This window comes from Copadichromis virginalis, linkage group LG6 (assembly GCF_057382275.1).
Source record: "Copadichromis virginalis isolate Kocher_CV1m ecotype Utaka linkage group LG6, C_Virginalis_male_GT1.1, whole genome shotgun sequence".
NCBI classification, from domain to species: domain Eukaryota; kingdom Metazoa; phylum Chordata; class Actinopteri; order Cichliformes; family Cichlidae; genus Copadichromis; species Copadichromis virginalis.
Window position 1 is genome coordinate 29267079 of NC_140623.1, and position 16678 is coordinate 29283756.

A 16678-nucleotide genomic window follows, 5' to 3' on the forward strand; every position below is an offset into this window, starting at 1 on the left:
TTCAGGGCTGCTGATACTCTTTGATAAATTCTTAATGGTTCAATGAGTCACACTAGGACTCCAAGTCTGTCTTTGAATTTGACACCACATACAGTCCATTCCTAAATTTTGTTTACACATTTTCACTATCCATCCATCCGTTCATTCTCTTCCACTTATCCTTGTCAGGGTCAAGGATGGAAGCTGGAGCCTATCCCAGCTGTCTTAGGGCGAGACGCATTTCCACTAATCAAACAAATGTTAATATTAAACAGATATTAATTTGATTAAATTTTATATTTTATTTATATAGCACCAAATCACAAAAACAGTCACTCCAAGATCCCAACAATGAAATGGCCCCCTTTAAACAAACACTTGGCAACCGTAGGAAGTAGAAACTCCCTTTTAATAGGAAGAAACCTCCGGCAGAACCAGCTTCAGGGAGGGGCAGACGTCTGCCACGACTGGCTGGGGGTGAGGAGAGGAAGACGGGACAAAAGGCATGCTGTTGAAGACAGGCAGAGCTTAATAATAACTAATGATTCATCTCTGCTGTAAGGTTTTTCCATTTGTGGATAATAGCTCTCACTGTGGTTTGCTGGAGTCCCGATGACCTAGAAATAACTTTGTAACTCTTTCCAGACTGGTTACAACTTTGTTTCTCATCTGGTTTGAGTTTCTCTAGATTGTGGCATGATGTGTTGCTCTTTCAGATCCTTTCGCCTACTTTACATAGTCAGACAGCTTCTATTTCCAAGATTTTTTCATTGAACAGGTCTTGCAGTAATCAGGCCCAGGTGTGGCTGATGAGACTGTTTTGTTGCATAATCTTTATCAAAAGCTTTCTCCTGTCACACAGACTGGCGAGCTGTTGGTGCTGATGTCTCTCTGGGTTCACTGTCTCAACAGCTGCACTGTGAAGCCATAGCTACTTTAGTGTTTTCCTCTGGAAAGCTTTTTGCAGCGTTCATATGATGGACTTTACACAGTAAACAATCTGTCAGATCAGGTTATTTATCGTCAGCATGAGGAGAAATGGGTCAGTTTAAAGTGCAGAAGCATGAGAAAACATGCTCATGGGATTCTGTTGGTCCCAGCAAAAGTGAGTGACCTGTTGAAATCAAGTTGCATAGATTTTTACACCTGTGTTTTCTTTTCTTTCTTTTTTTTTCCAAAGAAACACACAATAGACATCGATTTCATTAACGTAATTTCAATAAATACAGAAATTAATTTACCAATGACATTTTGACTGAGGTCTATGACCTCTTAATGGAATAGCATTCATTAAAAATGTTAAACATGCAGCACAAATCTACAGTTTTGGGCCATAAACTAGTCATTCTGAATCAAAAAAGAAAAAGAGACACCCACGAGTGTTACTGTCAGTGTCCTGGGTCAGTGACCCAGTGTTTTGGTTTGTTTCATTATTATTATTATTATGATCAATCTTTGGTTTCATCTTGGTTTATTACTACCAGTGTTTTGGTTTTTTGTATTTTAAGCTCCCTCTGTTCTGTCCAGTTTGTCTCTGTGCCTGTCGTGTGCTTCCTGTTTTACTTTAAAAGTCCATGTCTCATGTCAGTGTTTCTGGTTTTGCTTCCCTTGTCTTGTTAAGTCTGATTTCTCCCAGCTGTGTTACCCTCCTGTCCCCCAGTCTCTGAGTACTCCAGTGTGTATTTAAGCCCTGTGTTTTTCTTGCTCTGTGTCGTGTTGTAGCCTCATTTTGCCTGTCTTCCCAGTCTCTGTAGCACCTAGTTTTTTGGTTTCTTGTTTTCCAGTTCCCCGAGTCCCTGGTTTGTCAGTTCTAGTCACTATACTTCGTCTTTTGTTTTCTGTGTTTCCCACAGAAAACTAAGCTGCACTTTCGGGTAATCTTCCTTCTTTTGGGTCCTGCACTTGGGTCCTGCCACACAGCACATCCTGACCGTTACAGCTGTAATAGTGTCACACAGTGGAAATTTGTATTTATCTTCTATATTGATTTTATTCTGATTTTTAGTGTTTATTTATGAGTGTAATTTTTACTTGCATGGTTTTATTCTGTTTCTATTGCATGGTTTTTAGTGTTTTATTTGACATGGTTTTAATCCACTGTGGCGTGGCAGAGCATGGGATATATTAGTTGATAGGGATCACCTGCTGAGGCATGGGTGTGTCCAGAGGTGGCCTATCAGCTGTTTAAAGACCAATTAAAAGCAGGCTAGTGGAGCACTATGAGGAGAGAGGCCCCCGAAATGAGGAGGAATGTGCGAAGGCCACGTGAAAAGAGGGACCCGCTGCCTGATCGTGGGGGTGCGACACCTAATCAGTGTGACGTGGCGACCCAGTCCTGACAGCAAGGAACGGCAACAGTAGGAGACAACACGTGTTTTTGGCAGCAGGGCAGAGGTGTACCTCTACCTGCATTTGTGAGTAGTGTCTACACTGTCGTTCATTGGGTGCAGTCGTGTTGGGTGAGGGTCGCCATGCATATAAGTCAGGGCAGCTTCCGGGACCATTGTTCTGGCCCCTATTTATTTACAGGGCACTGACACGAGGGGAGCCGTGGTGGCATCGCATGACGGATTCGGGTGCAGAACGCGAGCTGGGATGGGATGTGATGGGCCCAGTGAAGGGACAAGAGGAGGATGAGAGGTTCCTCCTCGTCTGCCTGAGACGAGGCTGGCATGGACTCCGCTCTGGAGAAGAAATTCCTGGCCTGCTGGTGGACCCATAATGAACGTGTGGCATAATTACATCAGGGGATTCTTATGAATGTAGAAAATTGTATTTTTACGGGTTTTAGAATTGTTTTTAGTCTTCATGGGGATTTTGGTATACTGACAATATTTTATTACATACATTTTTAAGAGTTGTTGTTGTTGTTGTTATTGTTATTATTATTATTATTGTTATTATTATTATTATTATTATTATTATTATTATTATTATCACTGTTATTATTGTTATTATTATTATTATCATTGTTATTATTATTATTATTTTCTGCTTCCTGGCCTGGAAATGAACTGTTTCTGATCAGACCTCCCACCATCTCTGTGCCTTGGGTTTCTGACTGGCTTGCTCCCTCCTTGTATTCAAGAACCATCCTCTTTTGTATTACATTCTGGCGCGACTGCTTCAGTATCTGCGTTACAATAGAACAAAACTGACATTTTTAATACGCAGTCACATTAAACACTATTCGACCGTCTCTTTGTTCGTCTCTCTTTAGTGTGTCCGCTTCCTGCAAAATTCAAACAGAATGGAAAATTTTGTTTTGTGAAGACATTTTTTTTTTTACTTTCAGACAATTAACAATAACATGATCGGACATGTACTCATAGCACTAATATGTAGCAAAGGTGTATTTTATCATCATCCTCAGTAACGAGTGTTTGTTCCTTATTGGTTTTTCCTGAAAGAAAGAGAAATCTTATTCTCTTGAACTGTTGCTTTTGAGTGCACTAATTTTTATTTGTAACTACATTTACAAATGAATAGCATATATTTTTCTCGAGTTTTAAGGTATCGGCAAGCAGTACTTGAGTAGTTAATACGAAGCATTGCGTACAAAGCAACATTTGTATTTAGCATTATTTGGAATGGATCGTAATGTGAAGCATTATTTGCCTGTTGAAACCTCCCATCTGAGCCTGCGAGTAGGAACAGTAGGACACGTACTGGCCACACCGTGAGTACTGATAATTAAGACTGTTTATCCACCCATATATCACCCAGAGGACTGATAAATAACATTCATTTGATTGATAATTGGGTGGATAAACATACTGACCAGCTGATTAATAGGTATAGTACATCATGGTACCACTTTGTATGCTGGATCTAAGCAGAATTCATTTCTTTCTGCACTGAACTATGCAAATTTTAAATGTGACCTCTACATTAATAAGATAGAATGATCCAGAGTATAAGACATTTCCAAAAGTAGTGATGAACCTTTGATGACAGAATGCTGCCTGTCCTCTTATTCGCTGAAATGCTCCCAGGTTCTTATTTCTGAAAAGAAGGCGTCTCCAGGGCAGGCGGTGTAGTTCACCACCTGTCTGTGGCCATGGATGATGAAATTGGAAACCAGTCCTCCTCCGTGTAAAGCACATTGGACAAGTCGATGACGTAGCAGGTCCATGGCATAGCGAGATGGCAGGGTGGCAGTGTAGTTACCGATGATTGACACGCCATACCCAATGGCATTGTGTCCCCTGGTGTGAGTGCCGAGATGATGCCAACCCCTACCCTCATAAACGTAGCCGTCAGACCCAACCACAAAGCTGAAAGTGCAAAAATATGAGAGCAGGTGATCAATGGATGAGGTGGATGGTTCCTAGTCTGCAGACAAATAGAGCGAAATGCTGAGAATTTATTCCAGCATATGTGATGAATTTTCAGCAATACAGCGTTTTAACAGCATTCCTGAAAATTCTCCCGCTAATAACATAGATATGAAATATGGCTACTTAAATGAATGTTTTGGCATTTTAGGAATTTTCTGTTGTAGTTTTTTTTTTTTTTTTCCGAATCACCACTCCCATGTTCATTTCCTACCACTTCAAGCACCTGTAAATCTTACAATTTACAAAAATAAAAGTATAAAAACAAGAATTTGTTCAATTAGAAGAATTATTTTTGACAGAATATGACCAGAATTTGACATTTTTACAGGAAAGGCAAACTATAGTGATTAGTTTCAAAGGTCGCTAAAGAGTAGGCAGCACCTGTCTACAGCAGATCCATATTTTGAGGCAGTGACAGTTGTATACATCTGTTGTATACAACTAACAAACACTGCAACAACGTGTAAAAATACATTTCCCTAGATTTCCAATGATTCCTTTAAAGTTTTGTTACCTGTATCCGATGTCAGCCCACCCACGGTCCTCCTGGTGGAAACGCTGCATGGACCTCATGTCACGAGAACAGCTTGGGAAGGATAAGCAGGGTGATGATGGCTCATAAGTATGATGAATGTACAGATACTGGAGGGGAAGAGAGAGCGGGATAGGTGTACCTCGGTGGGGCTTTGCCCCCCACTGACAGCGAGGGATGATTTGAGGGCAGTCTGTGGGTAGGAGGAGACAAGGTGAGGATTAGGAAAGTAATAACACTCCAGACCTTGATAGGCTGCAACAGAACATATGGGCTAGTGTCTAAAAAAAGGTCTTTGTGACAGCTCGGAAATAATGACTCAGTTTGTCCAGCATCAATGAGCTTATTACTTAAACAAGCTTGTTTTTCCAACTGTTTAAGCCCAGTGTAGTGCACACAACATCTTTCTTTAAGGTCTAAAATCTGTCAGTGTTTTTACCAGATGACTGCTTGTGGTTGGTGCAGTTTTTTGGAAATGGAGCTTTGACCTTTGAAACATCCGAAACGTGGGAGTGATGTTTGAAAAACTGATTACAGTTTATAGATTATGAATATAGCAGAGACCTGCCAGAACTGTTCTGACAAATGTGGGGCATTTTCAAAAGTGAAATTTGCTTAGAAAGAGGATGGCATAATGTTTGCACCAGGAAGGACTGTGCAGTAAGTCCTTTAGAATAATCTCATGAAATTGTTGTCCACACACTTAATTTTATCAGAGCCAAAAGTCTGAATAATTTGCAAACTTACAGAACTTACATTTCCCACACCAGAAGCAAGGCAGCTAAGCCAAGCATGGACGAATTCCTTTGTAATAACATTTGACTGAATGTGGAAAAACTGAAACATACTTCTTTCAGTCTGTTTTGTAAATGGACTGAAATGTTGAATGTTAACATTTCCAGAATGAACTTGAGCTTCCATGACTAAAAAATTGAATGGTTTGTGTCTTTTTATTTATTTTAAAGTTGAGCCTTTAAAGTATAAAATATCAATGGATCACAGGACCAAGATGACTGAAAACTAAAAAAATACTATAAAAGAAATACCTCTTCCTCTATGAGGCCTAACTATTTAACGGTGGATTTAATCCAGTCTCCACGGGCATAGTGATCACAACATGCAATTGCAGTTAAAAACTTCATAATGAGTTTCATAATAATGTTGGTAAAAGCCTTGCACTATTTCAGTGCTGGCTTTCACTTCAAATTGAGTTTTTTTCGACTGGCCGGCAGCCAAAATACACAAATGTTAACTGAAGTTAAAGATAGTTAAGTAAAAAATATGTTTGAATTTACAAGGTTTTTACGAGTTCATGGTGAGATTACTGTTTAACCTAGTGTGACGTTATCCTCTTTAGATCCTTATCAAAAATATTTGTCTCATAAACAAAAATTTAATTCTGATTATTTTAACTGCAAAGTTTGATGAAAACATCCAGGTTCACTAGACTCTTGCACAAACGAATGATTAAATGTCTTCATTCATAGCTCACCCCAGTACTTCTTGACAAATGTCTCCAATCCATCTTTCACCGCCTTTCCCACCCCAGTGTCCATAGAAATCCATTCTGTCTTCTCCAGTTTCCAGACCAACGCTAGTGTCTCCATCACCTGGCTGTGAAGATCAACAGACTCTAGGATGGATCTAGAGAGCTCCCTCCTCCTTGGGCTAATCTGACTGCTCACAGCATCCATGCCCTGCCCCTCACTCAGAGTAAAATTGTAGTATCCTCTCAGAATCTCACTGAGGGCCTGTGGCTGTTCAGATGCAGTTAAATTGCTGAGGTCTGTGCCCAGTATAAGGCCATCCATGCCCCCATTGATCATGGCATCGGTGGCTAGAGTGGCAGGCTGAGACAGTTTGAACACCCTGGGGTGCTCCACGTTGTCCCAGCACCCGTCAGGCCCCAAACGGTGAGATGGTGGGAAGTCCTGGAGGCTGAGAAATGATAAGCCCAGTGTCCTGCCGAAGGTGAGAGGGAAGATCCCAGCTGCTGCCACCTCTTCCATCTTGGCGTTCAGTCCTGATTCAATTCCTAGTAATAAGGGTACAAGCGCCACCGTAGTTCCATCTCTTGTGAGAACCACCCCTCGTTCTTCTCCATGGTCCGTCACAATGTGGTGGATGGCCTTATCAAAAAAGCTGAAGGATGAGGTGTTGAGAATGGCCGTCTCCAGGAGGTCAGCATCGCTGAGATTATTGGAAGCGCCCAAGAAATGGATGGTCATCACGTCATCATGGCCTGCAGTCCTCCGCAAGGCCCTGACCAGAGCCAGCGGGGGCAGACCAGGGTTGGAGTGTTCAACCTGCTGCACGGCTTGAATAAAGCCTTCCATGTTACGCAGGTGGACGCCTGACAACAACACAAGCCGAGAAAAGTGCATTAATCCCTCAGTGAATGAAATGTTCAGTTACTTCAGAATGAAACAGTGGTCCTTGCTCAATATTAGTGTAAAGCCGGTTTAGCAAACCATTCATTTATCTGTCTTAACAGCTTATGCAATTTACAGGCAGAGTCTGTCTGAAGTGATATAGAGTTCACATCAGCTAAGTTATGAACTGGGGATTAAAGAAGGTGGAAACTGATAGCACGACAAGAGGTTGTTGCCCTATAACTAGCATGACTTCCTCAAATGCTATACAGATGGGAAAGAACTATACCAACACTGAGAGAATGAGTGGAGGAGCTCAAACATACAGCTGAAGCAATGTACATTTAAGATCAGGCATTAGACACACTTCCATAGTATACTGAGTTTGTGCTACCAAATACAGTATATGTCTTTGTCTTACTCTTTTAAGACCTATATTTTGGGAACAGTTGAATAGCCTTTCTAATTGATCAGTTAATAACCCAATACTTAAAGAAAGAGGGAAAGCTTTTTTTTTTAGTTTGAGAAAGAAAGGAAAGAGAGAAAATTCCCGATTACAGATAACAAGGAACAAGTGAGTCAAAACACATCAGGTTGCCCAAAGAGAAAATATTCCTTATCAACATGCCAAGCAGGTACACTGTGGCCTGTAATGGAAATTCTAATGCAAGATAACTGAATGCTTGCATGTTTTAAATAACTGCGCTTACCTGTCGGCCTGCTGTAGACAGTAACAAGGTAAAATAAAGTCAGAAGAAAAAATGTGAGTCCACAGAAAGCCATTCTGCATCTCCCGGTTAGTGCTTCTTAAATCGTTTTATTGTTTTATTTTTATTCTTGCAAAACAAATGAACCTAAACAGTGAAATTGAAAGAATCTCTGCAATAATCCAAAATGTGTGGGGCTCCCTCACTTGTCTAGGTGTATTTAAGTAGGTGTACGTGCATGACAGCAGTGCTCTGTCTCAGAGGGAAGAGTACTCTCTGTACACAGATGGCCCCAAATATTGATTTAACCTACAGCACATCAAAGAGCAAAATTTCTCTTCCATTTATTTCAGCTTTCATCACAAATTTATTTTATTATTATTATTATTATATTATTATTATTATTATTATTATATTATTTATGTTTCACTTTTTTTTTTACTTCATGCAGTTTCCTTTGTATATGCCTGGACAAAAACAATAGAAGCGAGGGATAAAGTCAGTTATGGTTAATGTTTACAGTCCCCTGTAATATGTACGTCTGATATGTGCTCACCTGTGCCGGGAAACAGCTTAGTCACATGAACAAACAAGTAGACGTGGACTTGGTGGCAAAAAACAACACAAGCTGATTTGGTTTGTATTGTATGGTTATTCATACAATCATGTTGCTCGCTGCTCGCATAAAGGAGAAATCAACAATATTCAACATTTGGACACCACGGCGCCAGCTGCTAGGCCCAAGGCTGGAGCCCACCAAAACAACTCCCTGATAACGACTGTGTGATGACTATTCTTCCCATCCCATGAAGGACACCTGGATCGGCTGGAGGACTGTTTACTTAGCCTGATACAGCGAAGGACACTGTCTCAGCTGAACTATGGACACGCACACACATACACTGATAAGCACGCACTCATCCCCCTCCCTTCCAAACGCCTTCGATGCTTGTTCCTGCGGGGGAAGGCAGCGGGTCTGCGTGCCGCGCTGAAATGATAGCATGGTGCAGGACGACTGCTGTGTTCCTTCGAATCACCCCCCACCCCCCTATCCATCCCCTGTGGCTTGTCATGTGCTCTGATGTTGTGATGTGGACATTAATGTGCTCTCTGTGCAGAGGAGTTTTTTTGTTTCCTGTTCTCATGCTGTCCTCCCATAGGTTGCCCAGCGTGTGAAGAGGTCTCTTTTTTTCCTCTTGTACTTTTCCCAATGTTGTGTAATTTTTTCAGTGTTATTCTCCCAACGCTGCCGGTCTCCGACTGTATTCCCTTGTGTTGTCTTGTTGTTGTGTGTGTAAGTCGGGGGGGGTCCTATTCCTCTGTGGGGCAACCTGCATATGGCCAATAAAGCATTCATTCATTCATTCATTCATGTACATTTAGGTTTGTTAAACCAAAATCTTGAATTAACTTTCTAATTTTGATTGACTACAAGTCACACACACACACACACACACACACACACACACACACACACACACACACACACACACACACACACACACTTTGCAGTCAAATTAGCTAGCTACCCCGCCGAAAAGCAATAAATAAATCCCTCGTGGACTTCGTGGACTCCGTAGCTGTGAATCGATCGGTGAGGTCATGTGACAAGTTACGTTTTTAATAAACAGGAAGTACTCAAACCTTAACAACTCAGGTGTAGGAAGTGATCGGGTGAGTGTTGATTATAGTCTTAAAGAAAGCTGAGTTGAAAGATACTAATTTTAATAACTGAATAATTTTCGTAAATGTCATATTTGTGTTTCTCGCGTGCCTGTAGCACCTTGGTTAGCATTAGCAGTTAGCCTGTAGTTAGTTGCAGCCTCACTAACAATAATAATCTCCTCGGTGTTTCCTCTTACAGCTGTCCGTTAAATCATAATGGAGGCTCGCTTCACCAGAGGCAAGTCAGCTATTCTCGAGAGGCCTTTGAGCCGGCCGAAAACCGAGGTGAGCGTGAGCGCCTTCACCCTGCTCTTCTCAGAGGTGGTGCAGTACTGCCAGAGCCGTGTGTACTCGGTGTCCGAGCTGCAGGCTCGCCTAGCGGAGCTGGGGCAGCGAGTGGGAGGCAGCCTACTGGACGTGCTAGTGCTGAGGGAGAAAAACGGCAAGAGGGAGACCAAAGTGCTAAACATACTGCTGTTCATCAAGGTATACTGTGTGTGTGTCAGGATTTCATTCAGACCGCTCACAAAGATCTTCCTCACTAACTAATAATAACTTTGCAATGATGAATATTAAAATCAAGCATATATTAGTGTAAATACAGCTCCACATAATACTTGCTGTGAATGCAGAACATCAGCAGTAGGGATGGGTATCGTTTAGGTTTTATCCGATTCCAGTGCCAAACCGGTACTTTTGAAACTGTGCCGGTGCTTAAACTGTGCTCGAACCGGTGCTTAAAGAATCAAGAACACAAACTTTGTCCAAAAACCTCTCATGTTTAGCTGGGGGTTTTTTTTGTAAAAAGATAACAATGTTAGCCTTTTCTGCAGCTATAGGGCATATATGGTATCACTCTTGGCTGGAAGCAGTGCTTAAACAATGAAAAAAACACAAACTTTGTCCAAAAACCTCTCATGTTTAGCTGTTTTCCACTTTTTCTTTGGTCATTTTAGCCTTTTTGGCCAGGGTGAAGGGAGTATCTGCCATCAAAAAGGAGACAGCCGCATGTAACTACGACGGTGTTTGCTAGTTCACCTTACATGCATTAATTTAATAACGTGGTTAGCCTACACAATGTAAATTACACACGAACAACATTAAGCTACTCGCCCAGAGAAGAACAGCTGCTGCTGCCATCATCATCCGTCATCATTTCTGCTACACTGGCAGGGCTAGGGGCCAGGACTCTACTCTTCGGGTTCTTGCTAACTCCGGGTCCGAGGCACCACTTCCCGCAGTAGATGTACTCGATGTGAGGTCTCACAACAAGCTATCAAATACGACGCATTTCTCAGCTTTTAAAAAAAACGCTATGCGTCGCCAGGTTCGTCGTCAGATTCGAGGTGTTACCTCCTTTGCACAGTATCAGCTTAAAGCACTTGTTGCAGGCTGCTGAGTTTGCATCTTTTGCTGACTGTTTGCAGACTGTCTTTGTGTTTGCTGATTCAGCAAAACCTAAAACTCCAGTCTGAGATGAGGGATATCATAATGTTACACCAGGTGATCATTTGAGTTCATATGTAAATATATTCATTAATCTGCTTAGTTCAGGCTCAGTGCTGAATTTTAATTGCTCATGAGATGACTGCATGTTAGAGCTCTGAAAGATTAAAACTGTTCATTACTGTCTGTCCCATGTTGCGTAACAGACACATGGAAATTACATTAGTTTTTGCATAAACAAAGGTAAAATAGATCTTGGCACTATTTAAATGACTAATTTTGCCATTTTCTTTTAAATTTTTATCTCAGTTGTGTTATCTTTGTTATGCCTCTACCTTTAGCTGCAGAAAAAAGTCATTGCCTGTCACTTTGCACACTTTCTCCCAAAGCAAATAAAGTAATTTTTTTTGGATTGCACTAGAGATGGCACGATACCACTTTTTTATGTCCGATACCGATACCGATATCATAAATTTGGATATCTGCCGATACCGATATGAATCCGATATAGTGTTTTTTAATCAACAAAACTGTTTTTTAAAATATCTTGCTGCATTTTGCAAGTCTGCAAGTTCATACTCAAGTTTAAAACAACAACTACACTAAAGCTATTCTGTTATACCTGTATGCAAAAAAAAAAATTTCATAGTTCAGCAATACTGATCAATCTAATAAACTTAAACCTACACCATCCTCCCTATTCTGGTATTTTAAAGAGTACTTAGCGTAAATATTAAGCAACCTAACTAATAGGGTTCCAACTCCCAGCAACAACAAAAATAAATAAATAAAAAATAGGGAACCACCCCTCACGCTCCACCTCATGATGCTTAATCGACGTAATCAACCTTAATTTGATGCAGTGTGAAAAAAAAATGCACAGAAATCAATTATTTTTCAAGAAATATTAAATAGATTCAACATCTTTCTTCAACAGAATTGCAGACTGCACAGATGGTGCCTTCCCAAAGTAAAAAGTACTATAGCTTACTAGGGTATATATTAGACTTAATAGTCACTATATACAGTAATTGACTTCTATTCATTTTACATCAAATTAAAACTTTGGGTGTCAGATAATTATTTATTAAAAGCTCGACATTTTAAATGAGAATAAGAAAGAAAAGTATGTCTTTGTGCCCCCTTTTCCCTGTTCATGCCCTATCGGCCCCCCTGGCTAAACTTTGCTAGATCCGCCCCTGCACAGTTACCAGCGTCAGCTACATAAAAAAAGATCCTGGTGTAGAAAGAAATATTAAATAAATTCTAACAACAGCTGATCAAGCTTAAACGTTCTGCTGTTGTTCAGCCGCTGGTTTCCTCTTTCTGGTGCAAAGTGGACCAAAAACAAACCAGAGAGGCGGACTCGCGACAGAAAAGCCGATCAGCTGATCATTTAAGCAGTTTCATGATTGAAGTAGCAGCCGGAGAGCGAGAGGCAGTCGCTTGTTAAGCTTAACGTGGGAATGCTTTACAAACATTCAGAGATGGACTTACACACTTGCTTTACTTCTCTCGGGGATAACTTTGTCGGAGATGAAATGCCAGGTTGCTAGCGAAGCTCTGCATGCTATCCAGACCACCGACAGGTCCGGCATGCCACAGCTGCTCTATCACGTGATGCATACTGCTCCGACTGCTAACGTTCTGAGGTGAGTTACAGCGTGTTGCAAGTTTTGTGAGGTGCTTTCGTGATATTTAATGGATCGGATTACATTTTTTATTTTTCTCCGATATCCGATCCAGTAATTTAGGTCAGTATCGGACCGATACCGATACGTAATATCGGATCGGTCCATCTCTAGATTGCACATGTTTTGTGCATCCCCTGTCATCCTGTCATTTTCTTTGTCCTTCTCAGGTATCTGTGTGGAGAGCACTCTTTGGTAAGGAAGCAGACAAGCTTGAGCAAGCCAACGACGATGACAAGACTTACTACATCATAGAGAAGGAGCCCCTCGTCAACACCTACATCTCTGTTCCCAAGGAGAACAGCACCTTAAACTGCGCGGCCTTCACGGGAGGGATCATAGAGGCCATTCTCACCCACAGCGGCTTTACTGCCAAGGTCACCGTCCACTGGCACAAGGGCACCACGCTCATGATAAAGTTCGATGAGGCTGTCATCGCTAGAGACAAAGTACTGGAAGGAAGATAGGAGGGAGTTGGATAAATGGCTGGAGACTTGTCGTCATTATGGATTCTCAGGATTCAAGTGGTATTAAAATTCACGTTCAACTATAAAACGAGTTCTTTATGTTAGAGAAGCAGGATTAACAAAGCTGTGAAGAACATGACTTTACAGCCTTTCAGTGGAGGTTGAGATTTGGGAGGAGTTCAGAATGTAAACAAAACACTACAAGCTCTTTATTTAAAGCCTTTGTTGCTCTAGTGCTCTTAAAAAAGGGGTTTTGTTTTACCGCACAATGTAGACCGACATCAGCAGCTCCCAAACCAAACAGCTGATAGAAAATGTCCCATTTCCTCATATTAGCTAAAGTTAGTGACTGAATCTGTGTTGGCAGGCCTGATGTCAGCACAGGTGTCCACATGTTTGTACTGCAGGGTCACCGCAATGCTGCTACCTCGACCTATTCAAGAGGTGAGGCAGCGGCTTTGCGGTTAGCATGTGTTTATGCTAAATAATGTTTGTACATGCATTTTGTTATTATAAAATATAAGTAAATGTATAAGAAAATGTTTGGGAATGGATGTTTTTTTCTGTCTTTTTTTTATTTTTTACTTTTTGGTATTTATAAAAGAAACTGTGGTGGTTTCACCAGAAACTAGAAAATTCAGTATTGGTAAACCAGGGAGGGGCAGTGAGTCATTTGTCTCAGAAAGAAAATAAAAGCACTGCTCTTGTTTCTTAAACTCACAAATATGAAAGTAAATGCTGTGCTGTGAAAAAAGCATTGACCCATTTCCTTATTTCTTCATTTCTCCTCATTTCTCTTTTTTTTTTTTTTTTTTTTTTTTTGCATATTTGTCACATGTTCGTCACAAAATGTAATAATTTAAAAAAAAAATCGTATTTAATTGGGTTATATTTGTTATATTAAATTTTTAAAAATTTGATGATCGCAAACATGCCAGCATGACAAAAGTATCGCTGCACCATCGAGAGCATCCTGACCAACTGTATAACAGTCTGGTACGGGAACTGCTCTGCCTCGGACCGGAAGGCGTTGCAGAGGGTCGTGAAAACTGCCCAGCGCATCGCCGGAGCACCACTTCCTGCCATAAAAGACATCTACAGGAAGCGGTGTCTGAAAAGGGCTGGGAAAATCATCAAAGACCCCAGTCACCCATCACATGGACTCTTCACCCTCCTGCCCTCTGGGAGGCGCCACAGGAGCCTCCGGACTAAGACCACCAGGTACCGGAACAGCTTCTTCCCCACAGCTCCTGACTCCTGAACTCTGCCTCCTGACATCTGACCCACGTTAAACTCATGGACTGAACATACACACACCCACAATGGACAACTGTACCCTCAAACACAATAATAACATGGACTGAACCACCACTCACAACCACTAGCACTTTATATAGCCTCTGTAGAAACTATCTACACCCTCACTTATCTTAACTGCACTACTGTATAGCTCTGTGTAAATAATCATTCTGTACATTCGATAATCTTTAATCCTACAACTGTTTACAACTTGCATAGTTCCCATTTCTGTATAGCTGTATATCCCAGATTCTGTAAAGTTATTTATTTCATTTCATATTCTGTATAGTTTTTCATATTTATATCCTGTTCATATCCTGTACATAGCTTGTACTCACTACAGCCTGTACATACTTATAGTTATAGAATATTCACAACATACTTCATACCGTGTACATTATAACATACCATAATAGACCCATTTCTGTAATATACTCACATATCTATATTATTGCTAATATATATTGTAATATATCTATATCACTAAGCACTTCTGGATGGATGCAAACTGCATTTCGTTGCCCTGTACCTGTGCATGTGCAATGACAATAAAGTTGAATTCTATTCTATTCTGTTAAACTCAGGACTGTTGCCTTGAAAGCTGCCCCCAAGACCTTATGGAAATAGTCCCATCTCTATTTTCCTTTTACTTATAAGCCTTTTTCTTTTCTTTTTTTTTTTTTTTTATCTCTTTGGACCTCAGATTATACAATATCCTGTAAAAGTACTTTAAACTCATCTGTTCAGACAAGCACATATATGTCCACTTTACCTTTGGTATGAGAAACGTTTCATTTATTTACTCATTTAAAAACCATGTACCTCTGTAAATCACTTTGGACCGTTCTTGGTCTCAAAACTAAACTGTACTTACTACTATAATTCATTTACAGGTGACTATGCATTTATGTTGTAACTTTTTTCCCTTATTCAGTAAAAGGACTAGATGTTATAGTCCCTGATATTGCATTGCTTTAAATGGAGAGAATCTTGAGGGATGGCTGTTATGAGGAAAGGCAGCCCACAAACTACCGGCAGCACACATCGTTGTGTGCCTCAACTTTCGGTCTTTTACCCAAGCTAATCTGCCATTTTTGGGGATTAGAGATCTGATCTAGATTATCATATTAAGATTTGGTACACATCGTCAGTAGTGGACCTTGGATTCATCGGGTGTTTTGGCCATCATCACAAGACACCCTCATCCAAGGAGGCCCTGCCAGGGTTGATCAGGCCCTGGAGTGTGTCACTGGTTTATGTCAAATTGTTATTTCATTTCTCCTCTTCTTTCTTCTGTTTAGTTTTCTACAGTTTATTTTCTCCTATCTATTCACTGCATCCAAAAAAAATAATTATTACCTCTTTAGCATTTATGGAGCCTCACTTCTTCAAAGGGATAGAAAAGGTGATAAAGAGAAGTAAGACAAAAGGGAGAAGAGAGGAGAGCCGGAAGGGGGGCACCCAATCTGACTTCCGAGACCTCCCAAGTCCCCGCCGTATCGGGCTGTACGCTCTACCTCCCCACTGCCTCCCAGAAAAGGGAAGAAGAGCGGAATATTTTCTTCTCGCGCGGTTAGCTGACTGCCTTAGCTGCCCAAGTGATGTTAGCCCTTTTTAACCATAGCCAGTGACTGGTCCTCTTAGCAGTGTTAGCTAATTCTCTTATAGCCTGCTGTTGTGCCTGTCCTCTGATCGGCGATGACAATATCCCGTCGCTATAGAGTCCAACGCTGCTGAGGCATTTGGGAAGTCTGAGCCAATTCTTAATGTAGGAGCTCACTAGCCACTCTAGTCGATTGGCATGATTGAGTGAGACCTCATACATTGTCAACGGCCACAGTAGTCTGGGTAATAACCCAAACTGGAAGCACCAAAGCTTCAGTTTCCCTGGGAGTGCAGCGTTTTTAATCCGCTTGAGGTCATTAGCCATTTTCTGCCTTAGTTGTTCTAGTTGCCACGAATCATTGAGGTCTGCATTATACCACCGTCCCAGGCTCTTTATGGGCTTCTCTAAGACTGTTGGAATTGGTTCTCCACTGAAATAGAATTGCTCGGCTGTCAGTTTTCGTTTTATGATGGAGATGCTGCGAGATTTACTTGGCTTAAACTCCATTCTTGTCCATTCGATGTTTTCCTGGAGCTTCTGTAGCAATCGCCTAGTACATGGTTTTGTTGTTGTA

At 41.1% G+C, this 16678-nt stretch overlaps 2 protein-coding genes across 2 annotated transcripts; one reads left to right on the forward strand and one right to left on the reverse strand.

Moving 5' to 3' along the window:
* Positions 1 to 2927: 2927 nt before the first annotated feature.
* Positions 2928 to 8177, reverse strand: LOC146708034 (N-acetylmuramoyl-L-alanine amidase-like). Its single transcript, XM_085459729.1, has 4 exons — positions 7934 to 8177; positions 6344 to 7204; positions 4834 to 5044; positions 2928 to 4256 (listed from the first exon to the last, which is right to left on the reverse strand). The coding sequence occupies exons 1-4, from the start codon at positions 8004 to 8006 to the stop codon at positions 3953 to 3955; spliced, it is 1449 nt and encodes a 482-aa protein (XP_085315855.1). The 5' UTR covers positions 8007 to 8177; the 3' UTR covers positions 2928 to 3952.
* A 1343-nt stretch (positions 8178 to 9520) lies between these two features.
* On the forward strand, positions 9521 to 13956 carry trappc5 (trafficking protein particle complex subunit 5). Its single transcript, XM_085459730.1, has 3 exons — positions 9521 to 9604; positions 9795 to 10081; positions 12903 to 13956. Exons 2-3 carry the CDS (start codon positions 9812 to 9814, stop codon positions 13197 to 13199), a joined length of 567 nt encoding a protein of 188 aa, XP_085315856.1. The 5' UTR covers positions 9521 to 9604; positions 9795 to 9811; the 3' UTR covers positions 13200 to 13956.
* Positions 13957 to 16678: the final 2722 nt, after the last annotated feature.

Bases quoted from the DNA above. Each gene is read 5' to 3' on its own strand.
- LOC146708034 (XM_085459729.1), bottom strand. From the start codon at position 8,006: ATGGCTTTCTGTGGACTCACATTTTTTCTTCTGACTTTATTTTACCTT. The intron at 7,205-7,933 runs GTAAGCGCAGTT...TGTTGTTGTCAG, and splicing joins TGTCTACAGCAGGCCGACAG to GCGTCCACCTGCGTAACATG. The intron at 5,045-6,343 runs GTGAGCTATGAA...TCCTACCCACAG, and splicing joins ATTTGTCAAGAAGTACTGGG to ACTGCCCTCAAATCATCCCT.
- trappc5 (XM_085459730.1), top strand. From the start codon at position 9,812: ATGGAGGCTCGCTTCACCAGAGGCAAGTCAGCTATTCTCGAGAGGCCT. The intron at 10,082-12,902 runs GTATACTGTGTG...TGTCCTTCTCAG, and splicing joins ACATACTGCTGTTCATCAAG to GTATCTGTGTGGAGAGCACT.